Source organism: Protopterus annectens, chromosome 1.part1 (genome assembly GCF_019279795.1).
Source record: "Protopterus annectens isolate FY-2018-M chromosome 1.part1, PAN1.0, whole genome shotgun sequence".
NCBI classification, from domain to species: domain Eukaryota; kingdom Metazoa; phylum Chordata; order Ceratodontiformes; family Protopteridae; genus Protopterus; species Protopterus annectens.
The window spans coordinates 1693210054-1693236478 of NC_056726.1; the positions used below are offsets into that span (position 1 = coordinate 1693210054).

General features: G+C 38.5%; 1 protein-coding gene across 1 annotated transcript in view; it reads right to left on the reverse strand.

Annotated features, from left to right (window-relative positions):
* Positions 1 to 11136, reverse strand: part of LOC122811854 (uromodulin-like) — a 166024-nt gene extending 154888 nt beyond the window's left edge. Inside the window, exons 1-2 of the mRNA XM_044083979.1 lie at positions 11014 to 11136; positions 8202 to 8283 (exon numbers count right to left, since the gene is read on the reverse strand). Of these exons, the coding sequence (XP_043939914.1) occupies positions 8202 to 8256 (55 nt within the window). The 5' untranslated portion in view covers positions 8257 to 8283; positions 11014 to 11136. The remainder of the gene's footprint in view (positions 1 to 8201; positions 8284 to 11013) is intronic.
* Between the last annotated feature and the right edge of the window lie 15289 nt (positions 11137 to 26425).

Sequence of the window (26425 nt, forward strand, 5' to 3'; positions counted from 1 at the left end):
GGCACTCCTGAAGCTATGATGGTAGAAATCAGAAGTTTGGGCCACAAAATGAAAATGTCCAGCACACTGAGGTAATGTAACACAAAGGAAAATACAAAGAAAGGAAATACTTAAAAATTGAACTATAAATTATCGGGTCTCTATTACATCGTCAAACTCACAGGAGTCCGAAAGATGTAATATCGAACTGTGAAGTTCGAAACTCAAAAAGTACGAAAACACAGAACAGCGATTTTTTCCCAGGGAAATAAATTGCTGTTCCGGTACAAAAAAAAGTACACTTTAAACTTAATCTAATCCCCCATTGTGGGGTGCTGTGCCCACCACCCCCCTACTTAAATATACCAACTCTGAGATCGCACCACAGAGGAGGAAATAGCAAAGCTGCAAAAATGTCCCGCCAATTTTTTTTCCTGGGAAAAAAATCGGTGTTCCATGGCTTCGCTATTTCTGTGTTTTGAACATCTGGGTTCGATATTACAACATTCGGACTTCTGTGAGTTCGACGTTGTAATATAGACCCTAAATTATCCTATGTTCTCATTGTAATATAGACCCTAAATTATCCTATGTTCTATTACAGTTAAATATGCCATTATGGGTATCATTGTCTCCCACAGTGATTTTACCCTTTTAACTATTATAAAGGTTGCAGCCCTGAAAAAAATGAATATACTATATGAAAATGAATTCTCAGAATATTGTCGAAAACCTTGCTGTCCAAATACAAGCTGATATTTTAGCCTTACTAAAAGAACATATGACCGAGGCAGAGAAAGATCAAACTTCTTATAATAGGAGTACAAAAGCTAGATAAAGTTGCCTTGAAGAATGGATGATGGTTCTCATTTCAAATGAAAAAAAAATCTGATTCTTTGTTATTTGGTAATGTTTTTATGAAGTATTGGAAAGATTATGAATAGTACACTATAAAATGGCCAACCAAGCAAATATAAGATATAATATAGTGACCATGGAAAAGTCCTAAATTCATGCACTGCTACAGAAAACACAGCAGTCATTTGTAAGTTAGCAAATGTTGTGCATTCTTGCTCTGAACTATGATTAAAAATTGAACAAACTGTTTCCTCATCAGAAAAACGAGGAGAATGATTTTGTCCATAGCAATAAAGATAAGATAATCAGAGCACTTATATGAATGAAGCTGAAAAGGGCATCTGCAGTATTTACCTTCATTATTTTTGTAGTTGCCTTTGTGGTCTGAATATCTTTCTGAATATTTTGTAAGTAATCTGTCCAAATTCTGCAAATTACTTATATAATACTCTAAGCAACAGGGATGGACCACTGCATATGAAGAAATTGGCTAAATTTTCCATGCATTTGTTTTGGTAGAGCAGTGAAAGTGGTCACTCTGCATAAATGCTATGAACGTATGAAAGAACTTGGCAAAATATTTGGAATATTAGGCAAATACTGCAAATTTTAGTTTTTTTTTGCAAGAAGACAATTATTTTGCATTTTTCTAAAACATAAATATTGTGTAAAGGGCTTCTTGACTTTCGAGTGAATCAGGAAACTGCGAACAACGTAATGTCATTCTGAAGTTGTCAAATAGCCTCTTTGCCAAACAGGCAAAAAAATCAGCAGCACTGGAACATTCTGAAAAAAAACAATATTAATGCCACAATGTGGTGCCATAGAGAATATATTGCAGTAGTGTACGTGTCTGGCATATTTGGAAGGTAGGTTGTTGAACTGCACGTTATTCTAGTGGATAAAGTCCTAGGTTTGCAACGGCACTGCTAACAGTTTGGTTCTCTGCATGCTGTTTATTTATTTTAACATAAGGAGGCATTCAATATGATCTCTGCGGACTTAGTTACATAGTCTTCTTTATGTCATAATTTATTTATTTAACTAGTTATCGTCATTATTTATTTTATTTAAGTATTTATTACTTATAGTGTGGGAGTAGTCAAATGATGAGGGAGGGAGGCATCAAAGTTATAATAGTATTTACTTACGGTGGGGCTTAATGTGCTCTTTCCACACTCACTTATATGATATTGATGTTTTGAAGCGGCCTATTCTTTGCCTGTTTGGCAATGGCATGTCACTCAAGATTTCCTAATTACATTGAAAGTCTGGTCACCTGCATAGAGTTTAAATCTTTGGGATTCAAAATGAGTGTACGTGGATGTACTCCATTATTAAATCATAAGAACAAGATATCTGATTAAGGTGAGAGACAAATAATATAAGAAATGGAAAAGAGGTCAAACTACAACTTTGAAAATTTAAATAAACAAGCTGGACAAACAGATCAAGCATAGTATGAGACAAGATCAAGAAAAGTTTGAAGAAAATTTATATAAAGACATTGACCATAATAGGAAACCTTTTTGTAGATACATAAGATGTAGAAGGAGTAAAGACATACACAATGATAAACTGTGTGCAGATTCTAAAATTTTTCTCAGACACAACAGATTATAGAAATATTTACAAAATCTTATACAAACCAGTTTGGCTTCACAAAAGGGGTGATAAGTTGTCCTAGTGATATCCAGGTAACCCCAGATGCTGGAATCAAATTAGACAAAAAAAAATGAAAAAGAACTGCACAAACTGGATCCAAACAAAGCACAGAGTGGAGACAGAGTTAGTAACAATGACCTGAGAACACTTCAGCAAGAACTTATAGTATCATTATATTTATTATTCACTAGGTCATATAAATATGGTGAGATTCCTCAAGATTGGAGACATGCTCTTATTAAACCTGTCTTTAAGGGAAAGAGGAGTAGGACAACACCAGAGTCATACAGAACCTTAAGCCTACTTTCATGTTGTGGAAAAATAATGGAGAAAGTAATATTGTTAATATCAGAACTGGATAGGTTGGGACTTGAAACCATATATCAGCATGCATATGTAGAAAACAGATCTATAACCACCTGTAACATGATGTTCTATAACAATATAATAACAGCTATGAATGAAAAATTGTGCTGTGAAGTAATTTATATAGATTTAACAGTAGCATTTGGCAGGATCATACACAAAATACTGATCAATAAATTAGTACAATTAGGTATTGATGTACTCTTGATAAGATGGATAGCTGCATGCCTTGCAAATAGGACATAGCAAGTATCATACATTAATTAGACAGGTGAAATCTTTGGTTATAGTCAGGGTGTCCCACAGGGTTCTGTCCTGGGCCATTACTTGTTTAGATTGTAACTTTCAGACTTAAGTTTTTCATCTGAGGTGTTCTACAGTCTATATGCAGATGACCTGAAATTGCATAAGCTGATTACATGTGTTACAGATAAGACATGTTTGCAAAATAACTTGACTAAATTGACCATTTTGGCACAGGAGAATAATATTCTGATATATACATCAAAATCTAAGGATATGCAATTTGGGAGACATAAATTGAAAGGTGAATATTTAATACAGCACACAGTGATTGAAACTGTAGACTCATTTAAGGATATGAGTAGATCCAGCTATGAGTTTTTCTAATCATATCAACCAATTGGTTAATGATAGTTATAGAATTATAGGGTGTATAAAAAGATTTATAAAGCCTAGGAAATCAAAAAGAATAAAGTCATTGTTTGTTGTTGCATTAGACCTAGACATGAGTATGGAATAATAATATGGAAACTCTATAAGAAAACAAGCATGGATAAACTGGAAAGAGTACAGCGGAAATATATCAAGTGCATCCATGGATGTGAAAATGTAAGTTATTATGAAAGACTAAAATATCTGAACTTGTACAGTGTCTCATACAGATATCTAACAGGGGGTCTTATTCAGGCATATAGGACATTTAGAGACAACTACCTCTGGGAATGTTTGGGGTTATGAAAAAGCACTAGAAAAATCATCAGACAACTTATGTAGAAGATTCTATAGGAATGATAAATGTACTAACTGGTTCTCTGACAGGGCAGCTAATACATGGAACAGACTGCCAAATTATGGTAAAGCAAGTACTAGTTTAGATATTTTTAAGAACAGCGTGAACACTTATTATGGGAACAGGTGTTTTGGTTTATCGGCAAACTAGAAGGGCATTAATGCCCGTGCTTGAAATAGTTGTACGTATGTATCACATAAGTATTTCCAAAATTGTTAAAAATAGCAATTAAGCAATTAAGGAAATAGACTGGTGAGTGACAGCAGAGTGATGAATGTAGAGTGTGCAAACATAAGCTTTACAATGGCATTATTTATGATACACACAAGTGTGAGATTAGTTTATTAAATTATGTCTACTTTTCAATTAAAAAGAAAAAGAGGCGCACTGTCTCACAACTGAATTGTTTGTGTCTTTCGGCTTTTCCCGGTTAGGGGTCACCACAGTGGAACTCCGGTCCGCTAATGATTGGCAGCTGAGTTTTACATACCGGCTTGCCAGGCCTGACGCACAACCTTCAACAAAGGTACGCCCATTCACGCATGCCTCCATGCAGAAGACACTCTAGCTGAGAATCGAACCGGACAGTGTCTTACTGTGAGGCGACAACGCTACCACAGCACCACCACCGCGGGTTGTCTCACAACTAAATATTTACAGTATATCTTCACCAAGTCCATTTCAAATGAAATAAACAAAAAAATATTCTGAAAATAAAAGTGACCCTAATCTTTCAATTACTTATCATGTTGCTGTGTTTATATTTTTTACATGAAACACTATATTATCAAACTGTATGAAGTAACAATACATTTGAATTACTCAGCATTAAGCTTTTTGGCAGTCTACTTTAAGAAAAACATTTCCATTCATTTTAAAACCAGTCAGCTTCTGGGTCTTTCACAATTTTAAACAATGTATCAGTGCATTGGTTTCTATGGCATTGAGATGCTAAGTGGAAAATAGACATGCACTTGGACAAATATCTGTTATTTTCTGTAAAGTTGCAAAACCTCTCTCACGCACTGCATACAGGGTACTGCATTTCTGTACACTTTGCTCCATGTTATAATGAACTCTGTGATCACTGTATCCCAGAACAAGGTGAAATCTCCTTCTCTGCAGTAATCCTTGTCTTAATGCTCCTACAAGATTTCTACATATGCAACTGTCCCATGAGATCACTGAAGCCACAACAGACCTTCACACTCGCTCCAGTGGCAATATCTGCAATTAAAAAAACACCTGCATACCATAAAGACCACAACTATCAATCCTGACTGACTTCCACCTAAATAACTTAAACTTGATGCAGACAGCTTTGTATATCCTGTCTCAGATGTAATAAACTGTTCTATTCAAAAATAATATGTACCCACCTTATGAAAAAAAAAATCCTATAGAATACCCCTCCAAAAAGGTGGCTCATCAATGAAGCTAAAAAACTATAAACCAGTTGCCATTCTCTCACCCTTATCCAAAATCTTCAAAAGATGTATTCACTCGCAACTTACTGGATGTATTACTTCTCATAACTTTCTCTCTCTCACAGCATGGATTCTGACCCCGTCACAGTACAACCACTGTCCTTCTAAGGTTCACTGATACAATAAATCACAATAGAAATTCAGGTCTTCTAACCTCAGCCTTATTTCTGGATCTGTACAAGGCAATCAACATAGTCAGTCATTAAATTCTCCTAATTAGTAACCGGGAAAAGTCAAAAGAAGAAGTCTCTCTTCCTATGGGCTATCATCCTCCTCACTTAACTGGTTTCTTAGTTACCTCATTAATAGGCCCCAAGCAGTGAAATGGCAGGATAAATTCTATTCATTCCTTGCTATTTCCATCAAAGTCCTAGTAGACTCCATCCTAAGACCACTAGTATTTAACTTATTTACCAATGCCCTAAACACAGCAGCCAAAAAAGCAACCATTGCATAATACACCAATAATTCCATTGTAGTATGTGCTGCTAAAACACTACCTATGCTCCAAGCACACACCCGGAAATCCTTCTGCTCCACAGAAGCTTGGCTCAGCAGCTCACAACTCTTCTTCAGTGCAAAATAAATAAACAAACATACTACTACTATTCTCCTCAACTCTCTCTCCTTCCCAAAAACTGCATTTAATAAAGTGTCATTCAACAGGACCGATGCAGAACTGGTATCCCACACCAAACTGTTAGGTGTGACTGTAGCCAGCCACTTGAAATTTGATCTCCATCATCACCAAGCCATAAAGAAGGTGCACCAAAATACAGGCTGCATCTATTCAATAAAATACTACCTCACTGACTCTGCTAGATAAAAAAATAGCCACTTCTTTTCTGATTGTTACCTTTTTATATTCCTCTCCTATCTTAACCATTCTCGACTCATCTCTATCTGCCAAACTAGAACAATGCTACAATTAAGCAGCCAAATTCACATGCAACCAACAATAAAGATGACATCACTGCCTCTTTCTAAAGCTACTAAACTGGCTCAAACTAAATTGTTTTGTATTGTAACTATTACAGCTTTCAAACTGTTGCATAACCCTGAAAAATTCCCATCTCTTCACTCTGTTGCTCACCTTTACACCACTAGAGACCCCTACACTCCACTGAGTAATCATAACTCTCTCTATAACTAAACCTAACAACAATGCAGGATCCTTCATGTATTTATACTGCATTGCTAATAGGCAGAATATTATCCAACTACATTTATTTACCAAGAAAGTCCAACCTGGAACAAAGCCAATTTTCAGCAGAGGCCTGGGGAGAATCCCTCCAGAAGCATGTCTTTATAACATGGGAGGAAACCAGAGCGAACCCACATGAACGACATGCAGAATCTACACAGAAGCCACCCTAGCCAAGAATCAAACCAGAGAACCTCTTGCTGTGAAGTGACAACGCTATGGCTGCACCACTGCACCATCTGTTTAAGAGCAGTCTGCAACCTGAAATACTTTAAATGCCACCTGAAGCAACACCTGCATCAACCCTGGTTAAACGGGTACTAATATAGCTATATGAATTTGTGCCACAACTCTCTGCTACACAAAAATGAATGTAGTGTCACTACAACTATATCCTCCTCTATCATCTCACCTGCTTTATCTTTCTTGTGTTTCTTCCCCTCCTTCCTTTTTTTTGGGCTGCTGTAACTTTATCTTAAAACACTGCATTCATATACAACCCATATAATTGCTATTTTAATCAAAACTGTTTGTAAATTATGTAACTGATGTCAAGATGTCTGAATAGTGCAACTGTTGCTCGTGAATTAAACTGATTGCAAACGATGAAACAAGGCAAACGATGTTCATGATAAATTGAATTTTCCTCCTGGGCCTCCCCTGAAAAAAGTACACTCCTCATTCAAACTATCCTGGTTAGGAAATATCAATATATGCTAAACATTTGGCTTCTTCTGTTTTTTTTTTTTTTTTTTTTTTTTTTGTGTGTTATTTAAGCTGATTCACTAGTCCCTTGTGTACTCTTAAAGTCAAATCTAACTAAATTTGTTAAAAGTGTTGCAACCATAAGGTTTGTGGACTGAGGTCACAAAACTTTGGACAGAAAATCTTGTGTTAACTGGATGTGTACTGTCTAATAGTCTAAAGAGTGAACTATAACCCTGTACAAAGTAATATCCTACTGTTACTATATCAGCAGATCTTAGTATGTATTCACCTAACAGTCAAGGGAATCTGCTAATCTACTCATTTTTATAAGTCAATTTTATTATAACAATAAAACAGGGAAACATGGCCACATAAGATTTAATGAAAGAAATGGACAAGTTAACAAACCTCAGTTTTTAATTTTTAGCTTACTGTAGATGTTGTACAGCCTAAATTACTCACAGAATACATTCTATGAAATCTTAGAACAGTCATGCATGTCTTTGTTTTATTTACTCCTTCCACTATTTCCCATCAACTGTCTCGAGTCAGCTGTTCTATAAATGTACCCATTTGTGATTTAAAAAAAATAGATGACAGTACAGCTATTAAGCTGACCTGCCATTGTCTTTAAACTGTATCCTTTCTCATGTACATTACATTTAGTTTGTATTTATGTATTGATTGATTGAAGAACTCACCCTTCCATGATGGCAGTATATGTCTCAGTATAGCTAACTGTATGCATTAACTCCCTGATTACCTGACAGTATGTATTGTCTGGGATTTAGTTATAATAATTTTCTTTGCTTTAAAGAACAAGGCGCTCTGTTAATTGCACATGTATAATGCATATTCGGACAAGGAGTGAGTAAAGAAAGAGCATGCTAGCTTTTCTTACCTTGTGTAAGGTAGATCATTAGACTTAGACAACAGATCCATAGATGTGCCTTCATTCTTGTAATTGAATCAGTCAAGGTGTTCTATGCAAAAGAAAAAATAGCAAATACTTATGTCATTGCACATCTGTATGAATTTATGTTGCAACAGAAAACAGGAGTAATTATTTGGAAAAGTAGATGGAGTGAATCAGAACATTTATCTGTGAAAGAGTAGTGAGGTGATGAGATTTCACCAAAGCATTCAAGTTAATATTAATGTGATTTTGACATGAATAGAAGTTAGATTACACTGTACTGTTTGATTCATAGCATTGTCTAGATAATTCCAGATAAATAGCCTCCATATGTTTAGTAATATTAAACATATCATATCCTCTGATGAATTATTTACTTAGATATTTTTATTTCCATTAACATATGGATGTAATATTTAGATAAACCAATGAGAAGAAAAATAAAACAAGTGATGCATCCTGATGTTTTAGCTTATATTGTTAGAGGTGTGTGTGTGTGTGTGTGTGTGTGTGTGTGTGTGTGTGTGTGTGTGTGTGTGTGTGTGTGTGTGTGTGTGTTGTGTGCTTGCCTTGTTTTCTGTATTCTGTAAACAATTTTTCTGATGCATATCCTTTATAGCAAAACACTATATTAAAATTAAGCTGACTTTCAGTTTGGATTCAAATGACAAAAAGGAAGTACATAGCATTGCAAAGGAGAAGATACCAAACAGAGTAAACACATGCATGATAATGTTGAAGAATATTGCATTTTTAAGTACATAATAATTTCAGCAAGGGCTTAGCATATACTTTACTTTTTTTTCTTTATGCTTGAAACTTCCCTGATTCTTATTTTGAAACAGTTATATGGCTTGAATCGTAGTACACTACTTAGTTGTTTAAAAAATCAAACACATTTGATAACATGTCTGTTTTACCTATTAATATATTGAAACCCATTACAATACAAGCAGTATGGCTGTATTCTCAATTTACAATTTCATTGACAGTACTATATTGCTACAAACATTGATACGTTCGTGTTTTTAATCAGACTCCATTGCATGGGTTGTCATATACACTTCCTATCTCCTTTGCTCTGCTCTTTTTCAATCAGTTGAACATTCTTGTTAGCTTATGGGAGTAAATTTAAATGAGCAGGTGGAAATACTCTCCATTCAACTATTTTGCTAGACAGACTGAGTAAGGAGTAGGGGGCATATTACTCAAAATATACATGCCCCTCCTATGGAACACTTGTCACATCTCAAGTCTCTGACTTAAATTTATAATTTAGTCTTCTAATAATCTCATGAACTGAATTCATTAAATCTACCTCATGAGAATTTCTCCAAGATAGGGCATGGTCACGTGTAAGATTACTGTCTGATTATGTCGGTAAGAAAAGTTATATGCTTATTTTATTTATGATCAACTGCTTACACCAGTGTGTAGTAGATCTGCCCAGTGTCTGGAACAAATGAAATTATATTTCAAATAATTTCTAAGTACTGTTTATTGACCAGGTTAGTCCTACTAGGTCAGTGTCCTCTTTACAGAGGAGAAGTAAGATAGTATGGAGTCTAGAGAGTAATTTGGCTAGGATACCAGAGAATGTCTCCTATTCTTTGTTAGATAAGTTCCACGAGATCCCTTACATCCACATGAGCTGCTCCCAACTCAGGCAGATGGGATCTGAGTTTAACTTCTCATCCGAAGGATGGCGCACTTAGGAGTGCAGCACCCTCCACATGCTGCACTGTAGTGTTGACACTGGAAAATTAATTCCAAGCACCTGCTGCAGGAATAAAGCTCATAGTATTTTGATCTTCCAGTACCAAAGGTAAGTGTGCCACCTGTTGATCCACTGACCTACTAATGTGGAGTCATTGTGTTATACTGTACAGCAAAATTGTTTACTCACAACACTCCATCAGGAGTAAGTTGGTTTACAGCTTATCAGATTTACTAGTGTTATTCAAAATATTGTCATTAATGATTCAAAAGTAGCAATATAATTACATCTAGTGAACACTACTTTTGAATTGTTTAGTGTGTGGTAGTAGCATTAATTTTACATATCATAATTTGTTATTGTAATGACTGAAATGTCTCTTAAGAATATTTACATTTTAAAGGTAACAGTATTAAAAAATCAACACTGCTGAGATGTGTCACAGTGTAAGTGTATATGTTTTGACCAAAATGCATCCAGCTAAGTTAATCTGTTGAACTATATCTAGAGTGAAATACATATGAAGTCTCATACATGTTCATAGTGAAGAATATTTTACTTTGTGTAATCCTCAGTATTAGTTTGAAATAAGCAATGTTTTCAAATAAGGAGGTAATTTATCCAGTCAGTAACTAGTACAAACAAGTATATAAGAAAATAATGACGGCTTCATCCCCTCATCAATCTACATATGCAACACATTTCTTAATAAACAAAGTCCATGTTCAAGAAACAATACATACCACACAATGCATGAAAAAATGGGGAACTAGGTCTTTTTATATCAAATATAATATATTGGACCATGTAGCTCATTAAATTACTTCATAGCAAAACACAGGATGCATGGCTGTATCACATCAGCAGAACATTTAGTCTACAATTATGTTAATTTTATCTTTTTAAATGTTACTATAAAAAACTTAAAAAATAACAACCCAACAAAATTCCCAGTTTTGACACATCAGTTTCCTGTTGTTTTTACTTTTCTATAATACATTTACCAAATGCATAAAAAAGCAAAATATAGATATTTTGTCCCAAGAATTTGAACAAGGCATAAAATTGTGATGCACTTACTTGTTGTAATGAAGTGCTCTTTGTAGATACTGTGAAAAGGTTGTAATGTATTTAGACTTTTAAACTATTTAGAGATGAATGTTCTCTTAATATCCAGTTATCACAGCGTCATCACCATGTCATACTCAATAATTACAGTGTTTGACAAAAAAAACTGTGTTAATAAATAAAAGAAATGAATGGTACACACCTAAACATAATTTTACCAATGAATGACATAATTATAAAGCAATTATGAATGCCAAGTAGAGCAAAGCAATTAGAGAAGAAATGGAGACTGCTTCAGGGTATTTCTAAAATGACTAACAAAATTCAAATACTCCCACTTGGACTCCTTTGTTTCTTTTGTGGGATGATGATATGATGTGATCTGATTAACCTGTCTTGCCTATCTCCATTGCATGCAAATACTAAAAAGAAATATACTCAAAGCTGAAGATAACTGGAATAAGGCAACTGGTCCACATAGGTATAAAAATCCAAAACTTTTAATACAATTAGGTGAGCGCTTTCACAATGATCAACATTGCTTTATCAGCATTTTTCCATTTGTTTTCTTTTCCACATGTTCCAAGAAATTCATACATTTTAACTAGCAGAAAACAATTTAAGCAGTTTAAAAAGGTTATTATCAATTCCTATTTCCTTTTTTACAACATAAGATGGACCAGGTAATCAGGGAAACAAATATGTGCTTGTCAACAACAATAAATACATTGTCTTCCCTAGATTTACCACTGGAAACCATGCTTTAATAAATAACAAACTTATCAAAACACACTGGTTTATTCTCATCAATAAAGTACTCTCCTGAGTTCTCTAATAATAATAATAAGATTACTGATTTGTTAACCAGGTAGAATCACTAGACACACAGTCCCTTTTCAGGAGTAATCCCTGGTCATAGTGAAGGCAAGCAAGAGCTGAGGCATTCAACCCCTATACCCCAGCAACGTTAGCTTCTGCACCAGCATTAGCTTTTGCACCAGCTGCTATTAACCTCTGTATTTATGCACTCATGTGGGTAAGACAGAAATACGCATGTAAATTAATCAAACCTCCTTTTGTTAAATCACATAATGAATATGGTACACAACAAAAATTACTTAATATTCAGAATTTACCTAGTCGTAAAATCTATGTAGATGGCATGTAGCATAATATCTATTTAATTGTTTCACACAGTATTACCAAACTTATCATTTGGTCCTGTAGCTCAGGGTTATAGCACTGGTCTTGTAAAGCAGGGTCATGAATTAAAGTCTTACCAATCCCTGTGGTCCCGTTCCTCTAACACGTAGAAAAGGAAGAGTTTTGCTCACTAGCAGGAACTTGCACTTGTACATATCTAATGTATTGAAAACAGACAAATTAAATACTAAAAAAAAATCAAACATTGCTCCATCTTGCAGACAAACCATCCACCCAGCATACAGCACTGGCAATACCCCACTTTTAAATGAAAATGCCATTAGATACCTGGGAACCTGAGTTATAATTTCCTCTCCTTTGATCACCATGTTGCCAGAAAATCCTTCTATTTGGTACTGCTTTTTGCCAGGGAACTATCATCCAGATTTATTTATTTATTTTATTTTATTTTTTATTTGTTAACTGGGTAAAGTCTAGCTGGGCAAGTAGCCCATTTTCAGCAAAGACCTGGGGAGAAAAGCTCCATAACAATAGTACAAAGTGATGACAAAAATATTTAAAAGATTTACAAACGATATACAAAAAGTTTGACAGGTACCAATAGACACAATTTACAAAAAAAGCAATGTAAAACACAAAACATTACGTTTCCTAAGCCTTACTACAGACAGTAAAATGAAACTCATTAGATATATAACTAAGAACCATTGTGGTATTTTCGCTTGGTAGAAGTAAGACAAGAAAATAGCAGAATAGAAAACATTTTTTCGAAGGCATGAGAAACTAGCTAGGAGTATTACAGGAGTGCGGCCATTGTTGACTAAGGTATTCATTTAGGAGTTTTTTGAAACTATGATGATCTGTTTATTAAGATATTCTAGGGTAATTGTTTCTACTGTTTGACCACTTTGAAGGAAAAGAGAGTCACCAAAGTAATTATGGGACTTTGTAACCTTGAGTACAAGTTTATCGGATGATCTAAGGGTCCTGGGGTTGGTATTTAGTTGCACTAGGTTGGAGAGTGCAGGGCAGTTTTCAGGTTTGTGGATAATGGAGTGGGCAGTGGTGAGCTGATTGAGTGATAACAGTCTGGGAAATTCAAGTCAGTGTAATTTTTAAAGAACAAGGCAATGATAGGTCTGGTTGGGTGTATTAGCAGCAAATTTTGCTATTTTGTTATAGCAGGAATCAAGTAGATGTGACTCAAACTTGAGCAGGTTAGTGAAAAGTTGAGAACAGTAGAGAAGAGTATATAAGAGGTGAGATCTGGCTATGGCTAGTCTGGTATTTTGAGTAAAGTAAGTTTTGGCCCTATATAGTGACCAAGTTTGATGTGAACTTTCATAATTGTTAGTGATATTTGTTTATTGAATGTTAGGTTGTTGTCTATTGTAACACCAAGTAGTTTTGTTTGCTTAACTGGTTCTATTATAGTGCCATTAGTGGAGTAGATATAGAGAGGATGTGATTTTGCTTTGGATTTCCTGTTAGAGAAAATCATTACTTTTGTTTTGTTCGGGTTTAGGATGAGATTAAGTTCATTTAGGTAATTTTCAATATCTAGAAATGACTTTTGCAGTTTATCTTGGAGTTCTTGGGGTGTGGGAACAGAGCAAATAAGAGTAGTGTCCTCAGCATTTGAAAATATTTATTGTCATTTCATATTTAGCACTGCTCAGACTAATATAAAATGTAATGATCCTTTAAGATATACATCAACAGACATATCAAACAATTTGAAAGACCCACATAGGTTCCTAACAATGAAGATCACAGGCTTAGAATCCCTAAGGTTCTTGAAAAGAATACAAGCACTGTCCCTCTTTTATGTGTTTTATATGCTCCGCAGAGGACAACTATGCCTTGTCTTCCAAGTAATCAGGGGCCCAGTAGCCCAGGATCTATTGTACCCCCACAAATCAAACAATCCCACAAAATAGCAGAACAAGAGATGTAAACCTGACTCAGCCAATCAGTAAAATAAGGTGAAGAGATGGATTTGTTACTCAGCATTTCCATCACCTTTGCACCAGACTCCTCCAACAGATAAAGCAGTGAGATAAATTATCTTCCTTAAAAAGAGACCTCAATAATTGGATGGGTGTTCATAAATTCAACCCTAGCTTGGCTGACTTAGCCCTCCTTGAGAGGGGCAATATTGTCTAGGGAGAGAGCTCGGTAGAAGGAATGATCATAAGACTAAGTAGTCCTGAACATCCTAGAATCCCTATGAAAGGGAAACAAAGTCAATATAACATGTTATTAATAAACATGGAACTGATCATGCAGCCACAGGAGCCAACAAATTTCCTTACGGAACAATTTGGTACAAACTTTATAATAAACAATGATATTATGTCTGACTGAAAAAAGATAAAAGGAGACACATCTGTTGTATAAGTAAATACATGCTAGTTGTTGCCGCAAGAAAAATTAAAATGACCATTCTGCAATAAAAAGCACAAGAACAGTAATGTGACATGGCCCTACTAGAATTAAGGATGCAGTATTGGGAACACAACACAGACATGTCTGGGATAGTGTAAAATAACAAAGCCAGCATTCACAAAAAAGTGTCAGTCACTGTACAAGTCAGTAGACCATGCTAAGACCAATCACATGACCTACAACTATTTGCATGTAAGTAGCATCCTTGATGATAGGCAAATCCATGTTCAGCACATCAAAGCACTACACAAATGCAACACAGGCACATCTGGATGCCCTTATAAGGGCTACCCAGCAAAGTGCTACCTAGTTTATGGTATAAATGGAAAGGAAATGGTGCGATAGGGCAGTCAGAAACAAGAAAGGGCAAGTGGGGGAACACACATAAGGATAAAGGGGAGGTAAGAGTAGTAGAAGGTTGGGGGTAGACAGGTATAGTTTTTTGAGTAGACAGGTACTTTTTCATTTTTTGAGATGAAGTATAGAGGGTGATGGAGGCATGGAGACGTTGTGGATTGGAAGAATGATACAGGGATGGCAGTAAGGGCAGACTCACAAACATACACCTCAGACAAAGACTGATGCAGGAGTTATTGACACAAAAGGACAGCCAAAATGAAGATACACAGACAGACATAACATAAACAACTGGTGATGGAGAGGACTGGATGACAAACAATCAAAAGTGAGTGACATACAATGAAGGGAAACACTGTGATAGGGGATAGGACATGGTGAGGATAACCTGCAAATCTTTTCCAGAGATGATCCCACATCCAACCCAGAAGTTAGTTATTTCTGTATATGACATTAAGGCATAGTCCTCTGCTGGTGGCACAGTGATCAGGGTAGGGAACTACATGACTTTAGCATGAGAATGATCTCCAGGGTGCCAGTACAGGCATCAAGGTACTGGTCCACCTCAGTCCTCATCAGCTGTCAAACCTCATTCCAAGTAACCAAGGAGGGCCCCTCCATGCCATTGGAGAAGCAGCACCAGTGACTAACTGTGAGCCCTAAAGGTCACATTCTAAAGGATAACCTTTGTCAACATACAGACAGAAAGGCTCTGAGACTGCTGCACTGCTGACCATGCAAAAAAAGTGAAAACAAATGGAGAAAAACAAAACAGCAAAGCAACAATCACGAAGAATTATAAAGCAAACAGAGGAGTACACAAATACAATGGTCAGCCTAATATAATAAGACAGGTCCTTGAAAAGGGTAAAGAAAAGTAGCCAGTGCAACAAAGTAAATCATTAGCCAGGAACCAACCAACCTATGAGCTGGTGACAGCACCAGGATACAGGAAAGATAATGTACTGTCACAGGTCTGTAGGGTAATAGCACATTATTCGACTGAGAAGCATTGGGCAAAGCCAATAAACAACGAAGGACTGTAGAATTTGTTACATTGAAAAAATGAAGTGATGAAATGAAATGAAGTTACACTAAACAGGTTATATCAATGGTAGATTGCAACAGGAGATATTCATGCAGTTATCCAGGGCCCACAGATTAATGCATGACCCATGTCCAGCTGAGAAAATAATTTTATTTTGTCTGTTTTGTGTTCATCAGTGGTAACTCTATTTAGTGTATATGCTGAACTCAACATGTGACCAACTTTTTCTAGTTTAGTAAAAAAAAAAAAGATCCTAATGTCAGACACCTCGATTATTTACCTTAATATACTTGCAGTGCATGCTATTTGCACATGTGTAGAGGGAACATTGAAGATGTTCAGCTTGGAAATTGTATTTATTCATTCTTTTAAGTAAATAAATATTTCTTTACTTAAAGGAATGAATAAATAAATGCCTACAAATTGTAAACCTGCCTAAAGTGCCACGACTTTCTCCTCATTGCTTTCCCATATTTCATAGGCGTGGCAATGAATAGAACGTCCTGAATCTTAAATAGTGACAGATGCAATAGCAAACTGCCAAGCAAGTCATGCCTTTGTGGTAAAGCAAAGACAGTATTTTTTAATACACTAGCAGCTAACCAGATAATATGGGACTAGTTGTGCCGTGGCTACAAGCAACTAGACTTCTTTTTTTCATTTTAAATTCTTGCATTAAACATTGATAAGATTTTGTCTGAAAGAAACAGGAGTATTTATTGTTTGACCACTCCTTGGGAGAAATAAATTCAAAACGGTCCTAGATTTCATAGATTGCCCTTGTCTCTGCCTGATACCTTTGAACTGCAGCTTGCTATTTGCTGAACTTTCGGTCTGACATTACAGATTGAGTGTGCATTTATATCAAATATGTTGGAATATTTATTCTCTAAGTGCTGTTCGTTTGAAACCCAGTTAAATTACTTCTGACTTCACTGAAAGTCCCTGGCTTTGCCTCATAACTTCCTAATCATGGTGGTCTGTTTATCACACAACATATGATTTCCTAGCATATTATTCAGGATTGCAATCACTGCTGCATCAGAGACAGGTATGTATCCCAGAGACTATCCCTTCTTTGAACATATCACCAGTGCACTCAAGTCTCTCAACAGGTACTGTTATGACTGTAATAGTCCATGTTGGAGTGAATGACTTGAGATATACCTCCCTGGACTATATGAAGAGAGACATGATCAAGCTTGCTGAGTATGTTTTCCAGGCAGGTATGTTCCTAGCCTTAAGCAGCATTCTACTGTCACCCAGAATTATGTCTCAATACAAACAGAAAATGATTGACTTTAATAATTGGTGTCATTCCAAGGGGATCCAGTACCTGACAGCCTGGGATGACATGATTGACAAGCCATGATGCTTTGCCAGAGATGGCCTGCATCTATCTCCCTTGGGCTTCAGGCTCCTGGCAAATGTTATTGCCTCCCACTTAGTATCTTTTTTAGGCAATGCCATGAGGTCAAAACTACCAAAATGAAAATTTTATCCAAACAAAATTTCAAGGCTATGGTACGTAAAAATCAACTGCCAATCATTAGCGGACCGGAGTTCCGCTATGGCGACCCCTAATCAGGAAAAGCTGAAAGACACAAACAAAGTGCTGCTAAATGCTAGGAGTCTAAACATGAAACTACACTCATTGCAAGCATTCTTAACCCTGGAAGAAGCTGACATTTGTGCAGTCACAGAAACCTGGTTCAAAGCTATGGAGAGCACCCCAGCCATACCAGATTACTATCCTATCATTCATTCAGACCCCAAACCGTGGGCAGAAAAACAAAAGGAAGTGGAGTTGCAATATATATAAAAGACATACACACCTCTAGGCTGGTCAAACAGTATGATGCACAGGAAATACTCAATGTGCAGTTAACAATTGACAAGACCCCTGTTCAAATCATAGCTAGGTACAGGCCTCCAAATCTGACTCAAGATGCCCACTCCACCTATCTGGACCTCTTCAAATTTATCAAGCTTCAACCCTTTACCCTGATCCTGGGCAACTTTAACTATCCAACTATAGATTGGAAGAACCACTCATGTCAATACACAAACGCATAGAGATTCCTTGATTTCATTAATGCAAATGCCTTGGACCAGTTGGTCTACACCCCCAAAAGAGGTGAACATATCTTGGACTTGGTATAAACCAACATCAGTAACCACTGCAGCATCCCTACAGTGTCATGTTCCCTGGTAGGATCCAGCCACAAAGCAGTCACTTTTGAAGTCATGACCCCCCCCCCCCCAGCTAGGGTCAAACAAAAATACTTCTCCAAAGTTGATTACAACCTCCTAAGGGAAGGTATAAACAGCTTCACAGCCCCTTCCCTCTCCACAGGAACTGGCACATATGTCCAAACCTACACCAAAGTACTATATGAGGATTTATATAGCTGCATGGAATCTGGAATAACAGACAGGATGAAATCATCCTCCTCAAGGAAGAGTAAACCTGTTTGGTTGACATCTACAATAAATAAACTCTATAATAAAAGGAAAAAAATTGCTGTCCAGGACCAAGAAGGAGCAGGTGTCTAACTGGAAGCAATCTCTCCTTAGCCTGAACAAGCAAATAAGAGCACTAATGAAATCTACCAAAGCAAACATTGAGTCCAAACTGGCCATATCTACTAAAGACAATCATAAAGCTTTCTTCACATATGTCTGCAATCTCAAGAGAAGCACTGAGATCTTCTTAGAACTAGTGGTCAAGGACACTGCATAGGTTCATACGTTCATAGGTGTGTACTAGGCTAATGGCCCTGGAACCCTTACAAGCCTAGCCCGTAGAGGTACCCTAGCATCTTGCCGCCCATTAGTTCCCAAAGCCTCTATCAAGTAGAGCCACTGGAGTGATCACTGGGGTGAACTTTCTATTTCCCATCCACTCATCAAGATTTCTCTTGAAGAGGGCCAGTGAGGTATTCTGCTTGACATGTATAGGGAGTCTATTCCATAGCATAAGCAGTCTCTGAGTAAAAACATGTCCCTCCAGCATGTTTTGTTGATTGCGGTAATGAGGTTGAGGTCTCTGGACCATGTGGTGTGGAGGGATTGGAATTTCTTTAGATGTAGCATTTCGAAGAGAACAGGGTAAGACATGGCCCTGTAAGTCAAGCACAGATTGCCTCTTAGTAGATAATATGAGACAGAGAATAGCTGGAGTTTTTTGAATCTGTCCATATAGGCCATGTGTTTAAGGCCCAGGATCTTCTTTGTGAGGTATTTTGCCACTTTTTGAGCTGCTGCATGTGTCTAGTGAGGTACATGCTAAATGGGTCATTATACTCAATGATTGGTCTAATGAGGGAGAAGTAGCATGAGATGATGACCTCTCCCTTCCTGGATGCAAAACCTTTGGCAAGGAGATGTGCCACATAGAAGGACTTCCTGACCACCTTGGCAATGTGGTGGTTGAAGGAGAGATTGCAGTCAACCTGTGTCCACAGATCTCTTATAACGCTTTCAGCATTCGGTGGGCTTCTGTCGATGTGATGATTTGTAGGTACTGAGTTTTTCCCAAAGGGGATGATGACACATTTTTTGGCATTAAGCTTAAGGCCATGTTTTAGACACCAGTCATTGGTCTCAGTGAGACCTTTCTGTAGGATGTCTACATCACTTGGGAAGTTAATAATGGCTCCCAGCTTGCAGTCATCTGTGAACTTGCTCAGCCAGAGTCCTTTATTGTTGGCCTGGACTTTTGAGAAGTAGTTGCCAAACAGGAGAGGTTCCAGGACTGATCCCTGTGGGACTCCACTTGTTATTGGTCGGCAGTCCTACTTGGAGTCCACAATTTTTATACTGTAGGTTCTGTCTGTGAGCCATTTTGCCACCCACATAGTGATATAAGGGTTAATGCCTAGTTTGGTGAGTCTATCAATAATACCTGAGTGGGGAATGGTATCAAAGGCCTTCATCAGATTGAGGTATGCTGTATGGACTGCCTTTCCCTCATCCACAACCTTGGTGACTGACTCAAAGAAGTCAACCAGGTTGAGCAGGCAGGATCTACCTTTCACAAAACCAAACTATGCGGGATCTAGAATTTGGAGATTACCTATATCTTTATTAATTAGGTCCATGATGATGTGCTGCATAGCTTTACATATCAGACTCATTAAGCTAATGGGGCAGTAGTTCTCAGGGTCAGTAGTCACCCCTCCTTCATGTAGAGGGATGACTGTGGCAGTGTGCCATTCATTTGGTTACACAGACCCTGTAGATATAGCCAACCTGCTGGCAGACAGGTTCAGTGAAATCTTCACTCCTCCATCCCCATCAGTAAAACAGGACATCCTCAATACCTGACCCCCCTTCCCTTATCCCTAGGGAGCAAGTCATCACTGCCCTCTCAAAGGCAAAAACTACAGCCTCCGTGAGGCCTGATAACATCCCAGGCTGCATCCCACAGAAACGCAGACAGGAACTTGCAGCATCATTAGGCACCCTATTCAACCAAAGCCTGAGTACCAGCTTCATCCCAGCTGAGTGGAGGACAGCTACTGTTATCCCTTTGCACAAAGCTGAAGTGTCCACTGATCCAGGAAATTATAGACCAATCAGCCTAACTAACCTGATCTGCAAGGCCATGGAGCAAATTATCATGGACCTCATTAACAAGGACATTGGCAACCCCCAGACACTTGATTCCACACAGTTTGGTTTTGTCAAGGGGAGGTCATACCTGTTAAATTTGGTTGACTTATTTGAGACAGTCACCAAGGCCATAGATGAGGGGAATATGGTGCACAATGCCTACTTTGACCTAGCCAAGGCCTTCAATGTTATTTCCCACTCAGGTGTAATAGATATACTCTGTCAACTAGGCATCAATCCATATGTTACCATATGGGTAGCAAACTGGGTCACTGACAGAACCTACCTAGTCAAAATAAGGGAAGCCACTTCAAGTAGTAGACCTGGAACAAGCAGTATAACCCAGGGATCTGTTGTGGGGCCTTTGCTGTTTGAGATACATTTCTCAGAGGTGCAGGCCAAATCTAGTGTGCTTTGGCTGACCAAGTTTGTGGATGACTGCAAGCTGGGTGCAGTCATCAATTCCCCTAGTGTTGTAGACATCTTCCCAGAAGGTGTATCCCAAACAAATGATTGGTGCCAGAAGCACTGCCTCAAACTGAATGCCAAAAAATGCATCATCATCCCTTTTGGGGAGAGTGACATCCCCAGAGTTTATCACATTGATAATAAGGCATTAAGCACGCAATCAGTCATGAGGGACTTGGGAACCTAGGTTGATAGCAATCTGACTTTTGACCACCATATTGCCTCCATTGTACAGAAGACTTTCTACATGGATTACCTCATTAGTAAGGGTATCTCATCCAGGGACAAGGTGGTCATAACATCCCTGTATTCTTCCCTTATAAGACCCATTATTCAGTACAGTGCCCCTTTCAGTATGTACCTTACAAAGCACATGCAGCAGCTGGAGAGACCACAGAGGTTCCTCCCCTGGAAAATTCAGGGCCTTAGACATCTACCCTACACACATAGGTTAAAAGCCCTCTCTCTCTACTCAGTCTCCTACAGACTCCTCATAGGTGATCTCTGTCTGGCATACAAAGCAGTCTCAAACCCCGCCCTGATGGGACTTCTGCATATCCACAAGTCAAGCTTCACTCAAATAACCCACACTCGTGATCTCAACCTGGTCTGTGACATCAATAGGACTTGTTGGAGGGACAGATTTATGTCCCAGAGACTCTGCTTTTGTGGAATAGACTCCCTCTCTACATAAAGCAGAGTACCTCATTAAACCTTTTTAGGAGCAACCTGGATAACTGGATGGGGAACAGAAAATACACCCCTGGGATTCCACCTGTGTCCCTGCTGGACAGTGGTATAGGGTGCTGACTTGGAAAATGGGCTAAATTCTTGGCTAGGCTTGTAAGGGCTTCAGGGCCAATAGCCTAGTAACTTCCTATGGTCCTATGAACAGGCTCCCCATCCATTTGAAGCAGAGTTCCAACCTAACTCATTTCAAGTGTAACTTGTACAATTGGATGGAGAACAGGAAATTAATTCCTGATTTGGCACCTATATCCCTAATTGGCAGAGTCAGCTTGTAAATTGTTTATCTCCCGGGCCCATACTTGTAAATGTTTCACCTCCCAGGCCCCTGCTTACACTTATCAAGTTCACCAGAAGTTGTCAGAAATTTGAGATTGCATGGCTAGGCTTAAAAAGGCCCTTGTGGTCATAAGTCTACTGCACACCTATGAACCTATGAACCTATAAGTGGAAAGGGGGGCAGTTCTGACTGTAGATGAAGTCAGCTTACTCTGTGCATTGCTCAACTACATTCTAGCTTTAAAAGTCCAGTGTGCCTTTGTATGAAATAGATTTGAATACTTACTCCCTGGGTACTATCTGCGTGAAATCCTATTGAATCTGTTCCTGATTTCATGGAAAATCCCTGACTTTGCCTCATTTTGATCTGTTTCTCATAAAATTTGTAGCTTTCTGGCAATTATAGTGACTAAATAATGACAAACATTTGAGTTTCAGACTTCATATCCACCAGAATCTGCATGCCAGTATGTGTTATTGTGAGTTTCAGACTTCACATCCTCCAGAATCTGCATACCATCTTAAAAGTGTTATTGTAGCAACTTTTTCTAAGTGTACAATAGCATTATTTACAGTCTGTCCTTGACTTTGGGTCTTTGCCTGTCATTATTTTTTGGCTTTGTCCTTAATTCTTATTCTTTATTATTTTTTCATGAGTCAGATGAAGTTTTCATATGCTGGGTGGGAGTCAGAGCTGTTTGTGGATGAAAGTAACCTACCATCTTATCTTTTTCACAGTTAACTATCTTGCCTTCACAGGACTAATGTGAATTTGTGTGAAATAGGTAAGAATACTTGTAGGGTGTCTTCATTTATGTGAAACAAATTTGAAATTAACAGCTCTCAACTGTCCATGAGTTTATCAACTGCCCCTAGTTTTGTCTAATATTTTTTATTTGCTTTTCACAAAATTTGTGGGTTTCTGGTAAATTGTTCAGGACTGCAGTCACTAAATGGCAAACATTTTCAGACTTAATGTTCTTTAGAAAATGCATGCTAAAGCAAACACTTTTGTATTAGAAACTTTCTAAGTACATAACCTCAATATTTATTTATATTTGTTTGTTTGTTTATTTAGTTATGGTTTATTTATTTATTTATTTATTATTATTTTTCCTCCTTGTTTTCCTCCACAGAAATAATATATTAAAGAGCAGAGCAAACCTGTAACAACATAAAGAAGATATACCTATACTTTCACACATAGTGTTGAAGGAAATCAGAACAAAAATTAAATATTTTACTCAAGTAAGGAGACTCTCCTCAGGATTCAGCAAGCTCTGCATGGTGTGCAGGAATAGTGGAAGAGCTGCTGCACGTAATATGGCCGACGAGCAATCCAGGAACGAGCTCCCAGGATGTGCACGAGCGCTCCTACACTATTCCTGCATGGACACCACTGCTTTATGCTAGTTACCCCATTTGCAGGTGAAAACCATGCAAATGAGGTGAATTAGCGATTCGGGAAGCAGGCAGGCTTCTGTGCAGGAATAGTGTAACCAGCAGAAATGTATTCGGCTCCTAACCGAATACATTTCTGCAAGTTACAAAACGGAGGCATGACAGTTCGAAAGAAAGCATGTATGCAATGTAGTAGGCATGCCAATGGCTAAATATATGGCCATTGGCATGATAAGTAGTTGCAAAATTATAAAAAATTACTTTTATTTTTTGGGGGGCCGATTTTGGACATTTAAGCATAGGGCAGTGGTGTGCAAATAGGATCAGCCCACAAATATGAAAAAAATCTGGAAATAAGATTTAAACCCAAAGCAGCATTTTGCCATGATAGTCAATGGCTTGTGTAACACAACAGTACCACAGAATAGTGGCTGCTAAGGGGGGAGGCTGAGTGTCAGTGCAGTAGGTATGAATTAGCATTCTGTTTTATGCAAATGAGGGGATTGATACTGAATCACAGATTTTCTCTCTGTGAGTTTGCACCCAACCATGTAGGTGCAGCAATACAACAGTGCAAGCCTAAGAGCCAAATGACTTCATAAGGGGGCATGTCATGCTTGCTGTAAGCTGAGTGGAGCTTTGTGGCCCATGTTTGCCCTCAGCTAAGCAAAGCTAAGGAAGGGGGTGTGTCTAAGGTTGTATTGTCTTACACCATGAAATGCAGAGCGTGTTCGTGTCCAGGCAGAGCCATTTCTGCTTAAAAGAGCCTACATTAGCTAAACGGGTGTGCGCAGCATGCAACGAGCCTAAAAAAAAAACACAGAGGAAATTGCCAAACTGAGTACATGTGAGCACCGGGTATGCACGGTGCACCTCGGGGCTTAAATAGGGAGGAATTGGGAAGGGGAAACAGCAGTAAGAAGGCAATCAAGGTGAACTAGCATAGCTGGCAGGTGAAATGTATCAGAATCAGCCAATTACACAGGGAACAGCCTAGCACACCACTATAAACTATGCAAACACCTTCCAGTCTGGTCTTTCCCACAAACTCTACACCACCAGTGTACACAGATGGGGACATTTTACCTGACAAAACTAACAAAATGTTAGGGGCTGCTGTTGCTCTCATACATCAATATGTGGAAGAGACTGAGGGTGGTGAGGATGTGAATGCTGATGACCAACCCACAGTGAGGAGAAGGAGAAGAATGTACAGACCCAGGGTAACCTACCAGGGGCTACATGAGCTGGAGATAGTGGAGCGCTATAGGGTGGACAGGGACATTCTACAGCAAATTGTTGAGCTGTGCCGGCCATGCCTCACACACAGAACCAACAGAGGGGAACCCATCCCAGTGGATACCAAGGTATGTGTAGCCTTAAGAATACTAGCCACAGGTACCTTCCAAAGGCCAACTGGGGATATCATGGGGATCTCACAGGCATCAGCATCCAGGGTACTCCACCAGTTCCTGGATGCCATGTCAGCACATACCAGTCAGCACATATATTTCCTCAACACCCGTGAGGCATTGACTAGCAATATGTGTCTCTTCCACCAAATAGCAGAATACCCTGAGACAGTGGGTGCCATAGACTGCACACATATACACATCAGAATACCACCCAGTGACGGGGGTAAGGTCTACATAAACCGCAAGGGCTTCCCCTCCATCAACTGCCAGGTCATGTGCGATGCCCAGGGCATTATCATGAATGTGTGTGCTGGCAGCCATAGAAGCTATTACGACTCCCACATCTGGCATATGACACAACTGTACTAGTCATTTGCCAGTGGGAACATCCCATATGGCCACCTAGTGGAGATGCTGGTTACATACTGGAGCCATGGCTGATGACACCCCTCAGAAATGCACACACACCTGATCAAGAACTCCATAATGAGGCACACGCACAAACCAGAATCATAATAGAGCATGTGTGTGGGATGCTCAAGTCATGGTTCCACTGCCTGGAGATATCCGGTGGAGCCTTGCAGTACTCTCCAGCTACATGTACACAAATATTCATAGTATGTGCCATGCTACACAATATGATCCTGCAGAAACAGCTGCAGCAGGAACATCACAGGGCAAGGCCACACAGCCCCTCACCATTGCCAAGGCCAGCACAGGCACAGAGGGACTCAGAGGAGGAACTACCTAAGACTGCCCCTGTAAGCAGAAGGAGGCATGCCCAGTATGCCCAGGCCTTGGCAAAGAGACAATGCATAGCACATACACTGACACGGTAGGAACCCAGGGAATGATACCCCTCTCTAACTCGCACATACAGTTAAAGGGATGCCGAACATGACATTACCCCTCCCACTGTCTTTCTAGTTGCCCGCCTCTTATGTTAATCTGACCATATATCTCATTTCTCTCTACTTTCACTGGCTTATGTGAGTAATCACAAAACCATCACTTTTGAAATCCCACCCCTTCAATTATTTAAATTTATTGGCCATCCTACAGTATTTCATAGTACCAAAATACAAAAGTAACCACCCCTTTCAGTCCATCTTGCTGTTTTAAAAATAGTAACTCTCCACTAAACCTTAACTTTTTAAACAGGTAAAACTCAAGTTACCTACTTTCATATCTAACTTCTCTAGTGCACACTGCAGAGTGCATTCTTTTCAATCTTACCTTTAAGCATCCCTGTTACTAGCACTTTCTCTAATACCTAAACAGATCATCTCTACTTGACTCCAAGTAGACTTTTCTCTATCTGTTAAACCTAGCACTTGCTCCTACAGTACTTATTACCTTGATACGGCACTCTTATAGATAGCACCCCAAAAAGGCAAACCCCCATTTCTCGGTCACTCCGTCCCCGGAATCTCTTTTAAAGTTTTTTGTCTAGTCCTTCTAGCATGTCGAGGGATCAGTT